The 20,220-nt window shown below is 42.1% G+C and overlaps 2 protein-coding genes across 4 annotated transcripts in view; one reads left to right on the top strand and one right to left on the bottom strand.

Moving 5' to 3' along the window:
• The window catches only part of aqr (aquarius intron-binding spliceosomal factor), a 162,320-nt gene extending 160,691 nt beyond the window's left edge, over positions 1–1,629 (bottom strand). For both annotated transcript variants that reach the window (XM_063184629.1, XM_063184630.1), the window contains exons 1-4: positions 1,539–1,629; positions 1,300–1,356; positions 1,149–1,189; positions 329–485 (exon numbers count right to left, since the gene is read on the bottom strand). In XM_063184629.1, the coding sequence (XP_063040699.1) occupies positions 329–485; positions 1,149–1,189; positions 1,300–1,356; positions 1,539–1,613 (330 nt within the window). In that variant the 5' untranslated portion in view covers positions 1,614–1,629. The remainder of the gene's footprint in view (positions 1–328; positions 486–1,148; positions 1,190–1,299; positions 1,357–1,538) is intronic.
• LOC134435575 (alpha-amylase-like) lies at positions 1,339–19,380 on the top strand. Of its 2 annotated transcripts, none has more exons than XM_063184632.1 (11): positions 1,339–1,400; positions 7,141–7,346; positions 8,454–8,600; positions 9,064–9,261; positions 9,637–9,867; positions 10,520–10,653; positions 10,765–10,887; positions 15,180–15,279; positions 16,083–16,204; positions 18,239–18,364; positions 19,060–19,380. In XM_063184632.1, exons 2-11 carry the CDS (start codon positions 7,167–7,169, stop codon positions 19,247–19,249), a joined length of 1,551 nt encoding a protein of 516 aa, XP_063040702.1. In that variant the 5' UTR covers positions 1,339–1,400; positions 7,141–7,166; the 3' UTR covers positions 19,250–19,380. The 2 variants fall into 2 exon arrangements, with proteins under 2 accessions (XP_063040702.1, XP_063040701.1); XM_063184631.1 differs by lacking the exon at positions 1,339–1,400 and adding an exon at positions 1,539–1,626.
• The last annotated feature ends 840 nt before the right edge of the window (positions 19,381–20,220 follow it).

The raw sequence follows: 20,220 nt of genomic DNA, 5'->3' as shown, positions 1-20,220 counted from the left end.
GAATAGATTAACAAACAATCTGAATGGGTCTCGTCTCCCTCTTCTTTAGAAAGCTGCCCTAAACGAGCACATCATCATTTCCAATCCCTGGAAGCCCTGGTGGTAGAGGTACCAGCCCATTGGCTACAACCTCTGCTCCCGCTCAGGAAATACTGTTGGGGTAAGACCAATGATGACTGTATATTACATACAATGTCGGGTAAGACCAAGGACTATTACAATGTTGGGGGGAGACCAGTGAAAGTATATTGTATACAATGTTGGGTATACGGGTGTGTGACTGGTGTGCGTGTGCATGCGTGCGTGTGTTGTGTGTGTCTCCCATTACCTGCCAGGCTGGCACATTTTCCCTGAACTTCTCGTTGACGATGCAGCAGATGGACATGAGGTAGGCATTACTGGACACCGCCGGACTGTAGTTCACCCACAGGTAGTTCTCCAGGTACTGGCTAAACTCCAGCAGCATGATCTTGCGGATAGCAAACCTAAACACAGAAGGTGTACGTCAGAGGGCTTCAGCGTCCTCTTTAGCAGTGCAAAGGCACTATTTGGTAGAACGTAACTTGGATATAAATGTTTTAAAGATATCCAAGGCACTCTTTGTCTTCATTAAAAAGCTTTTAATTTAACTGAGCTAGTTCATAATAGGACAAATTCGAATTCCCAACATGCTTCAGTCTGCAATGGCCTTTACTTCATCAGGGCTTTAAAAGCTGGCTGTTTTAATGTGTTCTTCTATGAACTAGCTAATTTAAATTAAAAGCTGTTTAACAAAGACGAAACCTACACAGGAAGAGCAGTAACAAGGTCAACAGAAAGACCAATAACATCAGTGTCATATGCAAAGACTCCAAAAAGGTAGCTGTGGCCTAGTGGTTAAGAGGAGATGGACTTTACATCTGAGAGTTGCAGGTTCGAATCCCACCCTTCCACACTCTACCTCCCTTGAGCAAGACACCTAACCCCACATTGCTCCAGGGACTGTAACCAATGCCCAATCCAAAATTACCGGGTATTAAAGTGACAGCTGAGTGTACTGTGATGTAATGCACTGTGGAATAGCAAAGGGGGTTTCAAACAAAACTTAAAATATTTTATTTCATTAGCCCACATACTTCACTCTCTGAATAAATTATTGTGTAACTTACTTTGATTTGAGGATCTCATTGACATATATGTCTTCCACAACCTATAGTTAAAAGAAGAGCCATTAGACACTAAAAGGGAAAAAACAGGTGGTTGCATGGCAGATAAATAGTTAAGTACAACAAATACAGACTATTGCGAATGCATATTTACCTTGCGGTCAAAGGGGAGCTTTTTCTTTACAAGGGGTGCCCAGTATTTATTTGCCAGCTGAAACAAAACGACATCAGACGACATCAGTCAGTAAAGACACAGTGAGTGACCGCGATACAATTCATGCAGTAGTCATCAATAAGACAATAATCAACATCGACACATGGTAGCTTTATAAGGCATGAAAGGGATATAGTAGTGGGACGTCAGACAACACTATTTTGAACGCGTTGGCCTACCTGTGTGACATATTCTGCGTTGATTTGTGAGACGGAGGGTGCCGCGATTTTCTTCACTCGGGCGTCCTTCTCCATGTTTCAGTCCCGGGTAAGTTAGATGACGAAGTTACTGGTCAAAGACAAGAGACGCGGCTTACCTATTCAGTATATGAACACCATAATTTTTCAAGGGAGAAATTGACAGTAATGAGGATGATGCTCAGAAATCAGCCAGAATCTGAGGAACTAACTGAAGTTGATATCAATGGCGCGCTACGCTAAGTTAACAAAGTCCATATGCCATTTGCTTCTTCTTTGGCGTAGTAGGGTTCAAATATAGACCCACATAGAAGTATACCATAATTCTTTTAATTCCAGTTAAGAATGCGTCTTATTTACCTTTTTAATTTCGTAGAAACAACCACTCAGTTTCCAAACATCATTCAAAAACGTGAACTCAACGTGAGGAGGAAGTTGTTGAACTGATAGCTTCCGGGTTTAAATTATAACTTTACTTCAAAGTAAAGGTTCACTAGAACTTCCATAATAAAAGCTCTTTGCTATAGACTTATCGTGACTTTATTTATATATTTATTTATTTATTTATTTAATCATCTATTTATCTATTTATCTGTTTATGATCCCTTTCAAATGTGAGAGCATAAGACATGAGAGTACTGAGTGGCTTAAAAAGTACTACTCTCCTCGTTAAACTGTGAAATGAACTAATTAATTAGCAAATATTGGATTTTACTGCATATTCTTATAATTATATACTATATGTATATATAACATTGTAGAAAGAACGTCAGTCACAAAATCTAAAACCTGCCTCTCCCGTTTTGCCCATCTGAGCACAAACATAAGCAAGTCTCACTTTAAACCACTGGAGGGCGTGCGATACTATTTTGTGCACAGCCTGGACAAATGTACATTGTACATGTATGTCCACCAGAGTTCTTCCTATTTTTTTAGTAGACAGGTCTATTACTTTTTTATCATTGCACAGTAGGCTACAAGAAAAAGCTACTCAAGCAAAACAGACAGAAAGCAAAACTGAAACTGGTGACACTTCACAGTTGAAATCAAATTCTGCATGGTTCAGTCAGCGAGCAAAGCCAGGGTCCTAAAATGCCTGGTAGGCCTAAGTGTTCAAATGTGTAATGTGGTGAGGATGTGTGTAATGATGGAGAAAGATAAATATTCAGTCACCCACCCCACGGCAAACAGACTTTGTGACAGTGAATTGAAAATGCAGGAGATTCTGGGTGTTGGAGCAATCTTTTCTTTTGAGTAATGCTAAAGTTAATGGTTAATTGGTTTATTGTTTTTAATGATTATTTTGCTAGATTAATTATTAGTATTTTAGTATTGTCATAATTTTAATAATAAAAGATCATTCTTGTTACTTGTTTAGTTAATTGCTTTGCTTTAGTCATTTTCTTTGATTTATTTGCAGACATATTATTTGAACACTTGGGGGCAGTAGTGGGCACAGGTACACCTGTATATAGGTAAGAAGTAGGTAGTGATCTGTGTTGGCACCTGGGTGATGGGCATATGTTTTTTTTCCCAGAGCGAAAGATGCCATGTGTTTGCTCAACTGGAATAAAATAAACCACCATCAACTCTAGAACTTTGCCTGGAAATTGGACTTTGTCATGCCTGCGTACATTACCTGCCCATGGTGCCTGAAGTGTTCCGTTTGATTTAAGTTTAATTTGATTTTGTTTGACAAACGGCCACTACACTGTGTTTATACAGTAAAGTAACACAATGTAGGGCTGTATATCAAATTTATATCGTGATATCAATATTGACTGAAATAATCGTGATATTGATTTTTCTCATAATTGAGCAGCCCTAACCCAATCACACCTATTAAGGCCTTCCATTGAAAAAGTCAAAAAGGCAAAGTTAGTCAATAAAGACATACACTGTGTATAAATGTATAACATAACAGGTACTACTCCTCTACTGTCTTATTGAGGGTAAACTCTCATCACCAGGTGGTGTTGGCATCTGCAGGTCAGAGTGGTCAGCTGGGAATATGGCAGCTGGTCTGGGAGGGGTTAAAGAGTTACAAAAGCTGATCATTCTCTTACACAATATATTTTGGTGCTGGTTAGTGGTTACACGTATGCAGATATTTAAAAATGTGGGTATTTTTTTAAATGTGTTGGCATATAAACATGTCATGTGGATAACTCCATTCTGACAGGTGCCCCACAGAAGTGACACACCCCACAGAATGAAAAGGCATTGGAGTTTTGTTGATATGTAAAACACATTATGCGACATAGCCTAGAAATCTAGGCGCTCGTAGCTGAGGCAAATTTATTTTTCTCCCAGGTATGGGATATGGATCATAATAGGCCGGGAGCCCAGACGGGCCAGCATAATTGGGAAGGTTACCAATTTGTATGGGTATTAAGATGTCTGGCATGGTCCCCAGATAGAGGAACAGCACGTCTGCCGGGTTCCCTCTGGTAGGTGTGGCAATGAGGGGGGTAAAACTGGCCCCCAAAAAAATGGGCTAGATCAGCTGGTGAGGTTATCACTTGAAGCCTGTTGTTGTCATGGTCCCCTGATTGAGGAATGGCCACTGCCAGACATGTTTGATGGTGGGGGATATATAGGCTAGGTCATTCACATAAGGTTTGAACCAGACATGGCACAAACAAAGTCAAATGAGCCCAAGGCACCTGCAAAAATGCCTGCTGAATGTCTAAGCCCTTTTTGGGCAAATGTGCCCTCTGCCTATTAAGACCTAAATATCTCAGCCTCTGAAACAAATAAAAACATGAGTCCTATGAGATCAGTTAGCCGCCAGCTTGTCTCATAGGACTCAATGTTAATTGCTTGCTTGGAGGTAAAATCAGTAACGGAGCTCGCGGGTGAGTTCTACGTCACCACTCTTAACTGTTTGATGATTGGCTAAACACTGAGAGAACCGAGCTCGAGACTTTCGCCAGACGATGTGCGGAGTCAAAATCTTTGGGTGGAGTACATGGATGGCGTCGCCAGGCTAGCCAACGTCCCCCTTTAGTAATAAAAAATAAAATAGGCTAATGCCCCCCAATGGCAACTGAGCACCCCTCCTCTCAGCTGCATCCTTCTCAATGCCTCACCCACCCCACGGGCACCCTGATGCCCCCTCGCTGTGCTGTAGAGTCCCTGTTGAGAAACACTGGCTTATAGACCTTTAGGCCTGGAGGTTTTGCACCTGTGCTACCATGCTTAAAGGTCGCTGACAATGGGAGGTCATGGGTACATAGCCTGACTTCTCTCCAGATCAGACCTGGGCAGTTCCGCACAGCTTCATGAGAGCCAGGTTAATAAGTTCAAGCCCCGAGTGGCAAACTAGCACGCGATCATTTCCGTCACATAGGCAGTTAGTGGTTTGTTGGTGTAAAGTGAGCCACATGTCAGAGTTCACAAGACACACGTCAAGAGTGCATCCTGTGTTAAGCCAGGTGACCATGACAGTGACAGACTGCAGAGCCGTGGATGAGGAGGGGGTTTGCATTTAGAAATTGCTATCTGTAAAGAATTTTAAGTCATACATCTGATGGAGCACAGCTGATCTAGTACCTACCTACACACAGTACATAGTGTGTATGAGTGTCCATGCATATTCAAGTGTCAGCAGATAGTTTCATGTGGGATTTTTTTCAGGTGTGCCTGTGGTGCCCCCAAGACATTTGGTGCCATATGCGAACGCCTTGTCAGCCCATGCCTATCGCCGGCCCTGCAGTATAGTGCTGATTATGGGGGTGCTGTGGTGCATTGTGATACAGGATACCATACCATGAACGTACAAGTTGCAACTGGGGACCCGGGTTCAAGTCCGACCTCCTGGGTTGTTTCCCAGCTTTACCTTATCTCTGTCTTGGTTCCACTCGGTTCTTGTCAACGCTTCACTGTCACTTTCAAATAAAGGCATTCAACCCTTGGTGCAGAGCCTCTGTTTTAATCTTATTGTCTTAAGAAAATGAGGCTCTTCTATTATATGATTTACCTCTTAACTTAAGCTGGTTTACTCCTGAACCAGCTTTGAAGCATAGGCCCCAGTTGCCTTACACCAAAAGATGGGTGGGTGGAGTGAATGGCCAGTGTGATCTCTCTTTTCCTTTTTCTCCACCAGGACTGAGGCATCCTGTCCCCTCAGTACACTGGTCCCTGGACAGTCACTGTCCCCATACACTGGTCCCTGGACAGCTATTGTCCACATACACTGGTCCCTGGACAGCTATTGTCCACATACACTGGTCCCTGGCCAGCTATCGTACACATACACTGGTCCCTTCTAGGGGTCTAAATCACAGCCTCCATGACGATACTATTCAATATGGATTTCTTAAGGCAGCATGTCGATTATTTGCGATGCTTAAGAACGTCCCACAATACCATATGATTTGATTTGATTCGATTTCTTCCCAGTTACTTTTCCACTTCCATTCATCAACTGTCAGAGAATCTCTTGTGCTTGTAGGAGTGTACTGTATGTGGCACAGTACCTGAGTGAGGGCTGAGGAAAATAGGCCAATGTGGTTACTCTCTGATGTCATTCAAGGTCAAACACAGATACAGCAGTGCAGGGGCATAGCAGCAAATTGTGGGCTCTTTGTACAATCACAATGGACACCCACCTGCAGCCTTATATCTACATAAATCAGACACTGTGTGGGCTCCCGTATATACATGGGCCCTAGTGACTCAGTCACACTTTACACCCCTGTACGACACCCCTACAGCACTGCAACAGAAGAGGCGGGGGGAATTCTATTATTGTGTAACCCCCTTTAGTTGTACATTAAACACCTTACATAACAACCGCAAACATACGATGCTGGTCAATGAGCTTATTGCTCAGGCAAATCACATGTAAACAACACACACAGTTTAAGGAAGTTTTAGTTTCATTTTGATTCATTTTTGTTGCTGCAGTTTGATTTCTCAGAGATAAAATAAAGAAGTACAGAATACTCACAGTGCACACAAGCTTGCTTGCTTGCAAAACGATGTATCCACCATTTGTGACTTCTGCATTTTATTATTGGAAATGACTATTCAGAAGTCCTATCATCTATGTGTGAATTCTTGCCGTTCAAATATTTTGGGTCTATTCTTTTTAAACCTATATAATGTAAAATGCATAACATTGCAATGCAATGCAATGCAATGGAATGCCCAATACAAAAAATATGACAAAGATATACATCATTTTGCAATGAAGCTTTTCATGTATTCCCTGTGTACTGAATGGTAAACACATGCATCTGCATGGCCTGCATGCAGGGATGAAGGGAACAAAACAGCTGCTTTACACCTGGGCCTTTCTCCCATGCTACAGATAAGGCTTTATCTAGGCTTCCTTCTTTCAAGAAAAAAAAACAAGTGTGTGTGTGTGTGTGTGTGTGTGTGTGTGTGTGTGTGTGTGTGTGTGTGTGTGTGTGTGTGTGTGTGTGTGTGTGTGTGTGTGTGTGTGTGTGTGTGTGTGTGTGTGTGTGACTGCATGCACGTACGGTATGTGTGTGTCTGTCTGTGTCAATGCAAGTGTTTCTGTGTGTGTAGCAGTCCCCATCCCATATAAAGTGAGTGTGCGTGGGTGTTACTTCAGGTGTCTCCTCTCTGAGACGTGAGCGCATGAGGATGATGATGAAGCTCCTATTGCTGGCCGCGCTGCTGGGTCTGGGTCTGGCCCAGCACAACCCCCACTACAAGCACGGCCGCACCTCCATAGTGCACCTGTTCGAGTGGCGCTGGGCAGACATCGCCGCCGAGTGCGAACGCTACCTGGGTCCCAACGGCTACGGAGGAGTGCAGGTAAGTCCAGCTTCGTGTTGTGTAATGTTGTGTTGTGTTGTGTTGTGTTGTGTTGTGTTGTGTTGTGTTGTGTTGTGTTGTGTTGTGACAGGCCTATGTTATTATATTATATTATATTATATTATATTATATTATATTATATTATATTATATTATATTATATTATATTATATTATATTATATTGGAGGTGTGCAGGTATATGCATCATCATGTTGCATTATATTATATTATATTATATTATATTATATTATATTATATTATATTATATTATATTATATTATACTATATTGGAGGTGTGCAGGTATATTCATCATCGTGTTGCATTATATTATATTATATTATATTATATTATATTATATTATATTATATTATATTATATTATATTATATTATATTATATTATATTATAGATACAGTTCATAGATAGATATCATCTTAAATTCACACACACTCACAACAGTTCTTCATCATGTCTTTGAGCAAATACAAATGACACAATTTGACAGTTGTGATTGTTACACAAATGTGTTACTGTATATTGTATTTCAAAACATACCAAAGGGAAGTATGATTTTATCTGATAATGAACTTTTGACACCAATAGTCATTAGAATATCTTTCTGTTTGTTGTGACACACATTGAACTGTGTCTGTGTATGAAACTGCTATTGAAATGAATTTGACTTCACTTATGTAGTATTTGAAAAGTTTAATTTTGATGAAAGGCTAGCCGAGTTTTCAACAAATCTCAGGAATCAGACCTGGTGTTGTCCATTAGTAGTAAACCTTAACAGTAGGACAATAAGTGTGAAGTGAATCTTTTATACATTGAAGGTTAGTGTCTGATATATATTGTAGAAAAGCCACACTCTCGGTTGTGATTCTTGTATTCTATTTTAGTGGGTTAGCGTGACAGGCTTCTGGGTTAGTGGGTTAACATGACAAGCTTGTCATGCTAACCCACTAAAATAAAAAAACAAGAATCACAACTGAGAGTGCGGCTTCTCTACAGAATATGAACTCAAGTACCTTGTAAAAAACAATTGGGAGTTGAGCGCACTTTCTGAAAAAAGACGAATGTCTGATGTAAAAACTCTGTTCTGCACAGATCTCCCCTCCAAACGAGCACATCATCATTTCCAATCCCTGGAGGCCCTGGTGGCAGAGGTACCAGCCCATTGGCTACAACCTCTGCTCCCGCTCAGGAAATGAGAACGAGCTCCGGGATATGATCACCAGGTGCAACAATGTCGGGGTAAGACCAATGACAATACACTACAATATGGGGTAAGACCAATGATGACTGTATATTGTATACAATGTCGGGTAAGCCCTAGGACTATATATTACAATGTTGGGGTGAGACCAATTACTATATATTACAATGTCAGGGTAAGATCAATGACTATACATTACAATATTGGGATAAGACCAATGATGACTGTATACTATATTGTATATAATGTTGGGTAAGAACAAGGATTCTGTATTACAGAATTGGGTTAAGACCAACGAAAGTGTATATATATATATATATATATGTGTGTGTGTGTGTGTGTGTGTGTGTGTGTGTGTGTGTGTGTGTGTGTGAGAGAGAGAGAGAGAGAGAGAGAGAGAGAGAGAGAGAGAGAGAGAGAGAGAGAGAGACAGAGAGAGAGAGAGAGAGAGAGAGAGAGAGAGAGATATTAACACTGATGCTCCACTAATGTCCCTGGCAGGTGAACATCTACGTGGATGCTGTGATCAATCACATGTGTGGCTCAGGGGGAGGTGAGGGCCACCACTCCAGCTGTGGCTCCTACTTCAACGCGGGCGGGAAGGACTTCCCCTCCGTGCCCTACACCTCCTGGGACTTCAACGACGGCAAGTGCAGGACCGGCAGTGGAAACATCGAGAACTACAATGACATCCACCAGGTATGGCTGCCATTATACTTTTACATCACATATGCAGTAGGTCAATGAACCTCCACTGAGGAGTCCCCCATACTTGGTGATGTATGACGATGGTGTAGTGTTTATGTGACGCAAATTATTGTGTTTGATGAATTAAACAACGGCAAGTGCTGGTAGTGGCAACATTCAGAACTACGATATTTGCCAGGTCTGCTATCATCACACCTTGAATATTAGTGAAATACTGGAGTAACATCTTTGTCATGCGTCGCTGTTGTTGTCAGATGTGTGACTGTTGCCTAGTGAGTGTTCTGGAGAGGGACTATTATTATTATGATTAGTAGTAGTAGTAGTATAGCAATAATAATGATTATTATTATGTAATATTATTATCAGGTGCGTGACTGTCGTCTGGTGAGTCTCCTGGACCTGGCTCTGGAGAAGGACCATGTGCGCTCCAAGACGGCGGACTACATGAACGCGCTGATCGACATGGGCGTGGCCGGATTCAGGGTGGACGCCTGCAAGCACATGTGGCCCGGCGACATGAAGGCCGTGTTCGAGAGGCTGCACAACCTCAACACCCAGTGGTTCGCTGCCGGCGCCAGGCCATTCATGTTCCAGGAGGTAGGGAAATGGGATTACTACTGTATTTGTTATCCGTGGTAAAAGTAGTATTAGAAGTAGTAGTTGTAGTAGTACTAGTTGTAGAAGCAGTAGTCGGAGTAGCAGCAGTAGTTAAGTAGTTGTAGTAGTAGTAGCAGTAGTAGTAGTAACAGAAGTAGTAATAGTAGTAGTAGTAGCTGTAGTAATAGTAGTATTAATAGCAGCAGCTACGTAGTAGTAGTCCTGTAGTAGTAGTAGCAGCAGCAGTATTAATAACAGTAGTAGTAGCAGCAGTAATAATAGTAGTTGTAGCAGTAACAGAACTAGTAGTAGTAGTAGCTGTAGTAGTAGTAGTAGCAGTAGTAATAGTAGTACTAGTAGTAGTAACAGCAGCAGCAGCAGTAGTACTACTAGTAGTAGCAGCAGCAGTAGTAGTAGTAGTAGCAGCAGTAGTAGTAGTAATAGCAGTAGTAATAGTAGCAGTAGTAGCAGCAGCAGTAGTAGTAGTAACAGAACTAGTAGTAGTAGTAGCTGTAGTAGTAGTAGTATTAATAGCAGCAGTAGTAGTAGTTGTTGGGTTTCAGGGCCCCCTTGGTTCTTTGGTCCCTGGGCCTGGGCCCGGTTGGCCCGTGCATTACAGTAATCCATCCCTGCCTCCATCTCTCTCCTTCAGGTGATTGATCTGGGCGGGGAGCCCATCACATCCAGCGAGTACTTCTTCCTGGGCAGGGTGACCGAGTTCAAGTACGGCGCCAAGCTCGGCACGGCAGTGCGCAAATGGAACGGAGAGAAGCTCAGCTTCCTCAAGTGAGTCCTCATTACACTGCAGTGCGTGGGTGCGTGCGTGCATGCGTGCGTGTGCACGCGCCTGTGTACAGTGTTAATAGCATACAAGTAATTTTCTCCATGTGCTTGCAGGAACTGGGGTGAGGGCTGGGGCTTCATGCCTGACGGCAACGCACTGGTGTTTGTGGATAACCATGACAACCAGAGAGGCCACGGCGCCGGAGGAGCTGCTATCCTCACCTTCTGGGACGCCAGGTATGATATATGTGTGTACACCTTCTAGGACCTTAAAGGTGCACTGTGTAGGATGGTGGCCAGAGGAGGTATTGCAACTATGCTGCTCATTGAAACTTTGCTGCCAATTGTCAAATTCAATCTTTTCATGAATGTTTACTAATTAGTTGCTAGTATGACCAAAGAATAGTACGTTTTACATCTAAAAATGTCTATTTCTGAAAATTCAAAATGGTGGACCGTAGAGAAGATCTCCCTGTAGAGCAATCCCCCTGTAGAGCCCCCGGTGAGAAACACTATTCTAGATGCAGCTTATAGGCTCTCAGGTCTACATGTACTGCACATGCACTGTGATACTGTTACCCTCCAGGAACACATGTATGCTAAATGCACCTTCTAGGACCTTAGGTACACTGCATGCACTAGGACCTAAAGTGCATTATAGCCAGGTATTATATTATACCCGCACTTTGCTGTTGCCCTGTAGCACCTCCGACTGTATTGGACTTAATCTGTTGGTTTGGAAGGGGTGCAAAGACACAATGGACACAGGCCTCTTTATCAGACAAAAGATCTCGTATTACACCACTCTAGACTCTCACTTCTGGGTGCTGCAATACTTCCTCTGTCCTGACAGTAGGGTCATTGTGGCCTGGCTGTAAAACACTGCAAGCCAGTTAAATGTAAGGTAAACTAAATGGTAAACTAAAGGTAAGTTGCCCTGCTGCCCAGTTTGTAAGTGAACTCAACTCGAGGCTTTCGCAAGTTGAATTAACTTACAAACTACAGCTTGTCGTCCCACTGTCTCATTGATACAGCTATCAGACAGGTAATATAAACTTGTTGTCACTTATAAAAGCTTGTTGCTTGTTGTCTAATAGACACAGCTTGTCATCACATCTATGACGTTTTTAATCAGTCATGGCTGGACCTATCATGTCTCTCACCTCTCCAAATACCAAACCCAAAAAGTCCGTATTGCTTATATGCTTTTAAGCTTTTACATGAATCTTTTTTTTTCAAAGATCCATTTCGGCCACGTCCGTGCTCTTAGTGAGTGAGCCATCCAATGGGACTACCGTAAATTGGTCAAGATAGCATGTAGGCTGCTCATTATATTTTGCAGTGTTACGCAATTCAACATTTCTAACTTCATATCTCACACTCATCTAGTTGGTTCAACCTCAAAGTGTTGAATTATTATCATGAAGTTTACTGTGGTCACTTTATTAGCAATCTCACACATATGGTCACATGGTCACATAGTCACATGGTCAACAGGTACGTGACAAGGTGTGGGAAAGCTGCAAGATGCTGCAACTTCACACAGCCTTTCATCACCTCAGTGCATCCTTGTTCAGTTTAGTTCGATTTCAGTTTAGTTCTGTTTTAGTTTCATGATAGTGTTATTGTGAAAGTTCAGTTTGCCTCAAAAAGAAGAATCATTTCACAGTTCTTAAACAACGTCCTCATGACTGATGGGTGGCCTAACAGCTTTTATTGAGATAAAGCTACAAATTGCATGTTTTAGTTTTACATAGCACAAATAGCTTTTGTCAGTAAACTGTGAAGGTTTCAGATAACAGTAGGCATACTTAAACACTGAATTGTAAACTGCTTCACTGTCATACTCTTAGGCTACAGTATGGGATTTAACAAAATGTATGTTCAATTCACTGAATACACTCCAATAACTCTTAGGTGACTGTTGCGTTGATGGTTTTCAAGATGTGGAAAGAGTTGAAGTCTGCACGCTGTACAGTACACTTTGAAGGTTTATGCAGGTCATCATTATGACTGATGAAGACCTTGTTGAACCCAAACATTGTATGACCTGAATGAAACTTCAAAGTGGAGCTACAGTGTGCAGACTTTTACTCTTTCCATTGTTAGATATGCCTTTGTCCTGCACTTGGCTTCAGCGAGGTGGGATGTGCAAACTCTTATTCTTATGAGGCTTTCAAGATGTTATAATATGGTGATAGGGTGTGGAGAGATCCTTCTTTGTCTTGTAGCCTCTTACTGCAGATGAGCCCATTGACAGGCCTATTGACTCTTTGCTGAAAACACAGAACTACATTGTTACAACATTGCCATGACAATGCAGAGAGTATTGTGTAGCTGATTAAGACATGATTGGTCATTACCATTTTTGGTGACAATAAAGTTATAACAGAGGCTCTGTACTAAGGGGTTAAAGCTCAATAAGCAACACATTGGACTGAAACGTGCAACATAGTGTTGCAAAAGTGTTAACCTTGTTACATCCGCTAGATTTAACAGGCCAATATGACATAAACCATTGCGTACATGAAGAAAAAAATAACAAGTAGGTGTAATGTGCCTTCCGCATTAAATTGTAAATAAAGAGTAACTGGAGTCATACCCAGTGCTATATTACAATTCCACTGAGTCACCCCAGGCATCCATTTTATAGTGTGTAGCTGTGTCTGCCCAGGATGTAATGTATTAGATATCCATGGATCTAATGTTGGCCCACCCTACGGAATCAACAGAGTCATTATACATGTCTTAATCTTACTGTATACATACACTACACTAAGTCAGGGACGTCGTTAGGTCTATTTTAGGGGGGCTTTAGCCCCCCCTACATTAGTATTAGCCCCCCCTGTAACGATTTTGCAAAAAAAAAAAAAAATTTTTTTTTTTTTTTTTTAATTTTTCCAAAAACAAATGCAGTAAAGCACTGAATACGAACCACCAAGAAGGCAAGTTAATCTGAATACAAGTTTATGGTTGCTTATTTATTGTTTAATGCCACTTATATCCTACTGCACAGCAATAAAAGCAGGGTGCACAGCAATATGTTATGCGGAGGGGAAACAGGTAGAGGATTGTGCTTTGTGACTAACAACACCTCGAGAAAAGTGTAATTACTTACACGGATGAAATCTTCAGACCCAAAGTACCAATTTTCACTCACAATATCCGTGTAATAAATTAATTTGACATTGTCTTGAAATTATAGTTGAGTTTTTAATATTTGTCTTAACAGTTTGAAAACACACATGAACTGATTAAAATAGCTACTAATGGAGTAAAAATGGCCAAATATCTGCCGGGGATGCATAGTTTTCCAAGTAAGGAACCTGTTTGAATGAATCGCTTCCTGACCACTGCTTCTCCTGGAGACGCGTAGTTAGTAACTCCTTAAAGTTCCTAGTCCTTGTGTAAATTATGCTCTCAGCATTTTTATCTAATCATATTAACTTCCGTACATAATATTCATCAGTTGAAACATTTTGAAATGTTTTGTTTAGCTTACATATAAGGAATGTTCATTAAAATGTTCATTAAAAATCACTGTAACTAGTGATCAAAAATCGGTATGGTGCTCTTAAAATAATTGTTCAAGAAGACGCTTTTTAGGTGGGCAGGTGCGTAGGATATTATCCCAGTGGGGTTGTCATTCAAGTGTAAAGAAATCCTGCATACTGTCCACTCCACCAACAAATTTTAATACAACATGAAGAAGGTCGGATGACCGAAACAATGTATTAAAGTTTGTTGGTGGAATGGACAGTGTGTGGGATTTCTTTGCTCTTAAAATAATGAATTCATAGACAAAACCTTAGCAGGTGAGATGAAAAAATTTCGGCGCGCGCTGCGCGCGCGCATTTTCTTCCTCTGGGGCTAAGCCCCACCTGTCTCTCAAACCTAGTGACGGGCCTGCACTAAGTGTTTCATTTCCAGTGCCTGTCCAGGATTTATAAGTTGGCTATGGGTCTGATTATTTTGGCCCACCCTTACGGTGTTACCAGGGCCATTAAAATGTGTTCATCAAGACTAATGCTGTGGCTGAAATTGCTCACTTGTGCACATCGGGCCCTATGTTTCAGTGCGTATGGCGTATTGATTACACACTGAAACATTGTCCATTTGAGACACAGTATAAATGATACATTTCCATTGTCTATGCAGGATGTACAACATGGGCATGGCTCTGATGCTGGCCCATGTAGGAGCGGAAAAAAGGATCTGCACACTGCTTGCAAAAGACTTAATTTATTAGGAGCAATGTTTCAATCGTGACGAACATGATCGAAACGTTGCTCCTAATAAATTAAGTCTTTTGCAAGCAGTGTGCAGATCCTTTCCCGCTCCTACATGTCACAGTTTTTTGATTTGGCACCTGCTGATGCTTTTTTGCTGGATGTGCGCACTTTCCACTACACTCTGATGCTGGCCCACCCTTATGGAGTCCACAGGGTCAATAGAAATGTGTTAATGTTACAGAGTCTAGATTAAATGTTACATTTCTGCAGCTAATGTGTGTCTGTGTGTCTGTGTAGGATGTACAAGATGGCCATGGGTCTGATGTTGGCCCACCCTTACGGCGTCACCAGAGTCATGTCCAGTTTCAGCTGGGACCGCAACTTCGTCAACGGCAAGGTAACAACTGCCTGATTATCATCGACTTTCAAATCTTGTACAGAGACTTGGGTCTGACCATTTGCATAAGCATAAACGTTTCCCAAACGGCATGGTTGACCCGCCTCCCTCGGTTTGCTACTGGTCGAGGCCAGAAAAGGTTGTGCTGAGGCTCAAGCCACTGAATTTCTTTGTCCCAATAGAACAGCTCTGCTTAAGCCACGTCACTGCCTTGAACGTCTACGCAGGTCCGTTATAGCTGATCAAAGTTAGTTGCTTCCCGACTAAGTGGGTGAATGTTCCTATTTCTCCGGAGCTCAGAAACGATATGTATATTGGAGATGACCTGACTAGTAGCAACACCAAAGACTGCGTCACTAGGAGGACGTGGCTAAGGTAACAATGTCAGAACAAAAAAGAATCAGATTTAACACTCTTACTTTGTCAATGGCAAGGTAATAATGCCATAGAACAGACCAGAGTCAAATGTTAGACTCTTACTTGTATTGGTCTACTCTCCAAGTGTTAAATTATCTCTACAAAATTGACTGAGTAGACAAGATGAGTCGAGACGCGAGATGAGAATGTGTCTCACTATGACTGCATTTTCAGTAACACTTCACCATCTGTTTTCCTCTCCTCAGGACCAGAATGACTGTGTGTGTGTGTGTGTGTGTGTGTGTGTGTGTGTGTGTGTGTGTGTGTGTGTGTGTGTTTGTGTGTGTGTGTGTGTGTGTGCGTGCGTGCGTGCGTGCGTGCGTGCGTGTGTGTGTGTGTGCGTGTGCGTTTCACTAACACTTCACCATGTGATTTCCTCTCCTCAGGACCAGAATGACTGGATGGGTCCCCCTAGTCACCCCGACGGCTCCACCAAGCCCGTGCCCATCAACGCCGACAGCACCTGTGGAGACGGCTGGGTCTGCGAACACAGATGGAGACAGATCAGGTATGGAGGGTGCTACCGTGGCTCTAACAGTAGCCACTGGGCTGCTACGCCAGAGACCTGGGTTCGATTCCGGCCCGACGGGGTCATTTGCCGATCTTTCTGTCTCTCTCTCCCCAAACGTTTCCTGTCTCTCTCGACTGTCCTGTCACTAATAAAGTCTAGAAAGACCAAAAAAAGAGATAAGGTAATGGAGGGCGGGGCCTCCGTCAGCTTTGGCTAGGCCCGGGACAATGTCAATGAGGACCCAATTCGGGTCAATGTAGTGTGTGTGTGTGTGTGTGTGTGTGTGTGTGTGTGTGTGTGTGTGTGTGTGTGTGTGTGTGTGTGTGTGTGTGTGTGTGTGTGTGTGTGTGTGTGTGTGTGTGTGTGGTTGTGTGTGTGTGGTTGTGTGTGGTAAACTGACATTTATAAGGAAGAGTGTTTACTCATGGTGGTTAGGATGCTGCCCAGTCATCGTATTACTATAAATATGACTTAAAAAGGTGTTAAGGTTGGAAACGTGTCAATGTGTGTGTGTGTGTGTGTGTGTGTGTGTGTGTGTGTGTGTGTGTGTGTGTGTGTGTGTGTGTGTGTGTGTGTGTGTGTGTGTGTGTGTGTGTGTGTGTGTGTGCGTGCATAAAACATACATAAAAGATGGTCTTAGTTTCAGCTTCAGAAAGTTTCATGAAAAAAATATTCTATTCACAGCAGTGATGAGAGTGAGTAATAGGGGTGTGTTAGTAAAGGTTAGAGTAAGATTGTAGTGAAGAATTGCTGTAGTCACAGTAAGTTACGAATGACTAAGAAGACGATAGTCATAGTGGTAATAGAGGTAGTGTAGTTGTTGTTGCAGCTGTTACAATGTACAATCTTTTCCTCTATCCCAATTTGACCGTGGTCCATATATTTGTCATTATTGATCATTTTCCGTGTGCTCACAGTGTGCTCACGTACCCCTGGTTGGGAACACTGCTTTACATAACACTTAGCTGACGCTTTTGTCCAAAGCAACTTAGATGTACAGTACAGACCAAAAGTGTGGACTCGCCTTCTAATTTAATTAATTCTCTTTATTTTTGTAGCTATTTACGGAACATAGTACATTTTCAGAGAGGGCATCAAAACTGTGAATGAACACATGTATAATTATGTGCTTAACAAACAAATGAAAATATATACAAAATAAAAAACAATTATTTAAAAAATATAAAAAAATGCCAAACAGTGACGTCAACACAGCAAACCTGAGGGCCCCACACATTTCAACAAACTTATTTTTCTGTCTATATTCAGGTAAAAACACCCAGTCAGTCAAGTCAATCTTAATTGATACAGGCAAAACAAGAAATATTTTCTTTATCTGATAATGGATCACTTGGTCAAACATAGCTGGTTATCTAGGTGAAACAGTGTTACAAAAACTAAAAGTAAAAGTGAAAAACCGTGCCACAGATTCCCTCCAACACAGGTTTGACCTCTCCAAGTAACTGGCTGTGACTCAATATCAGATCAAGAAAATGTCTATAAAATGCTTGTATTGGCAAGTGTTTAAAACTAGGTTTTAGGTCTCAAAACTCTAGTTCTACAATTCTAGTGAGTTATTGGAGGACTTTAACGTTCAATTTAGATTGACATGACTGACTTGGCATTTGTACTTGAAAATAGACAAAAAATAAACTTATTGAAATGTGTGGAGCCATCAGTTGTGCCGTGTTGGCGTCAGGTGGATAGACAGCTGACATTGCTGTTGGACAACAGCTAGAATGATATTTTTTGGTGAGCACATAATTCTACATGTGCTCATGAACAGTTTTGATGCCCTCAATGAAAATACACACTGAAAATCTAAGAAAATAAAGAGAATGCATAAATGAGAACTGTACTGTATATAGGGTATTAGTTACAGTCCCTGGAGCAATGTGGGGTCAGGTGATCAAGTTTGGTTAGATGCCAAAGTCTAGTTGTAATGTGATGTTAGATGCCAGTTGTGATAGCCAGCCTAAGAATGCGCTGCAACATTTTCCCCTGACGTTTATTTGCCCTCTCTGTTGCCAGAAACATGGTGATTTTCCGTAATGTGGTGAACGGACAGCCCTTCTCCAACTGGTGGGACAACCAGAGCAACCAGATCGCCTTCGGACGCGGCAACAGGGGATTCATCGCCATCAACAACGATGACTGGTAAGGGAGATTAAAGGGAAACTAGAGCACTACACCAATGATGACTGGTAGGGCAGATTAAAGGGAAACTTGTATTTTTTTCACACACCTTCACCTGGCAGGTGCGTCGGAGATGGCCCATGGGTCACTCATCAGACAACTTGAAAAAAATCAAGCACACTGACCATTTCACTGTTTTCCTTAATACACAACATGTATATCCTAGACCTTTATTCAGTCCTAGATCTTCATCAGGTTTCTAATGAAGGTCTAGGATCGAAACGTTGCGTATTAAAGAAAACAGTGAAATGGTCAATGTGTGGGAGTTTTTTCAAGTTGTCAGGGGAGATTAGAGTGAAACAAGAGCACAAGGCCCAGTTCAACTTTGAGTGAATTTTGACAAAAAAAATATTTGCTGTTGTCAAACAGGGGATTATCCTTTTATTTAGTCTACAATAGACAATTTGAGGGGCATTTGTCTATTTTATTTTACTAAGGTGGCCATTGGCAGGCTTATGATGAGGTCAATGCAGGGCGCTGGGAGGCTAATGGTGAGGTACAGGTAAATTGAGAACCAATGACCTACTGTATTGCATGTGCTGCTACAGGAACATGGACGTTGGGAGGCTTATGATGAGGTACAGTACAGGGGGCGTTTATTCAAAAAGGTTTGAGAACCAATGACCAACTGTACTGTATCGTTTGTGCTCCTACAGGAACATGGACGTCACCCTGAACACAGGTCTGCCCGCCGGCACCTACTGTGACGTCATCTCCGGTGACAAGGATGGCGGCAGGTGCACCGGCAAGCAGGTGCAGGTGGGCGGAGATGGACGCGCCCACTTCTACATCAGCAACATGGACGAGGACCCATTCATGGCCATCCACGCTGACTCCAAGCTGTAAACCCATAAACACCCATTCATGTTCACCCACGCAGATTCTAAGCTAGTAAGCTAAGTAAACTGATTCATAAAGACTGTAAACTCTAAAATAATAAATTAAGACAAATAAAAGACAAATAAAATAAAAATTAAGGCTGTGCCTGTTTCAATGAGTTGGGGTGGGGGTTATTTTCTGATTATACTGAGTTCTAACATGACCAGCAGTTTCAGTGATAGATAGTTATAAGAGACACACACACACACACACGCACACACACACACACACACACACACACACACACACACACACGTACACACACACACACACACACATGGACACACACACAGAGGGGGGGGAAAGGGAGGAGGTAGAGAGAGAGAGAGAGAGAGAGAGAGAGAGAGAGAGAGAGAGAGAGAGAGAGAGAGAGAGAGAGAGAGAGAGAGAGAGAGAGAGAGAGCATATAGCAAAATTAGAATAGGGATTTAGGCCTATTGTGTCATTCCAATGAAACAGGATGACAGGCTGCAGGGAAAAAGCCAGGATTCTGGGTTCCAATATGAAGAACACAGGACAGCCTTGGCTTCTGAACTTCAATTGTTAAAGTCACTCCCCAGGCAGATGCTGCGAGAGAGAGAGAGAGAGAGAGAGAGAGAGAGAGAGAGAGAGAGAGAGAGAGAGAGAGAGCAATGGCTCAGTATGACAAAGAGAAAGATAAAACACACACAGGGGTAGAGAGAGGTAGCGAGAGAAACAGAGAGGGAGGAAGGGAGAGAAAGAGAGAAACCATATAGCAAAGCCATATGGCTAAATAGCATTTACCAGTGTTTAGGAATTTAGGCCTTTTGTGTCCTTCCAATCTAACAGGAAGCCAGGCTGCAGGATTCAGAGTTGCAGTATGAAGACCACAGGAAAGCCTTGGCTTCTCAACTTCAATTGTTACCGTTACTCAGGGGTGTCGTACAGGAGGGTACGTGACTGCGGTACGTGACAGT

The sequence above is a fragment of the Engraulis encrasicolus genome, chromosome 19 (genome assembly GCF_034702125.1).
Source record: "Engraulis encrasicolus isolate BLACKSEA-1 chromosome 19, IST_EnEncr_1.0, whole genome shotgun sequence".
NCBI lineage: Eukaryota > Metazoa > Chordata > Actinopteri > Clupeiformes > Engraulidae > Engraulis > Engraulis encrasicolus.
Note: the sequence above shows the minus strand (reverse complement) of the source record. Positions and strands in the feature narration are given on the sequence as shown.

Bases quoted from the DNA above. Each gene is read 5' to 3' on its own strand.
- LOC134435575 (XM_063184632.1), top strand. From the start codon at position 7,167: ATGAGGATGATGATGAAGCTCCTATTGCTGGCCGCGCTGCTGGGTCTG. The intron at 8,601-9,063 runs GTAAGACCAATG...TGTCCCTGGCAG, and splicing joins CCAGGTGCAACAATGTCGGG to GTGAACATCTACGTGGATGC. The intron at 10,888-15,179 runs GTATGATATATG...GTGTCTGTGTAG, and splicing joins CTCACCTTCTGGGACGCCAG to GATGTACAAGATGGCCATGG.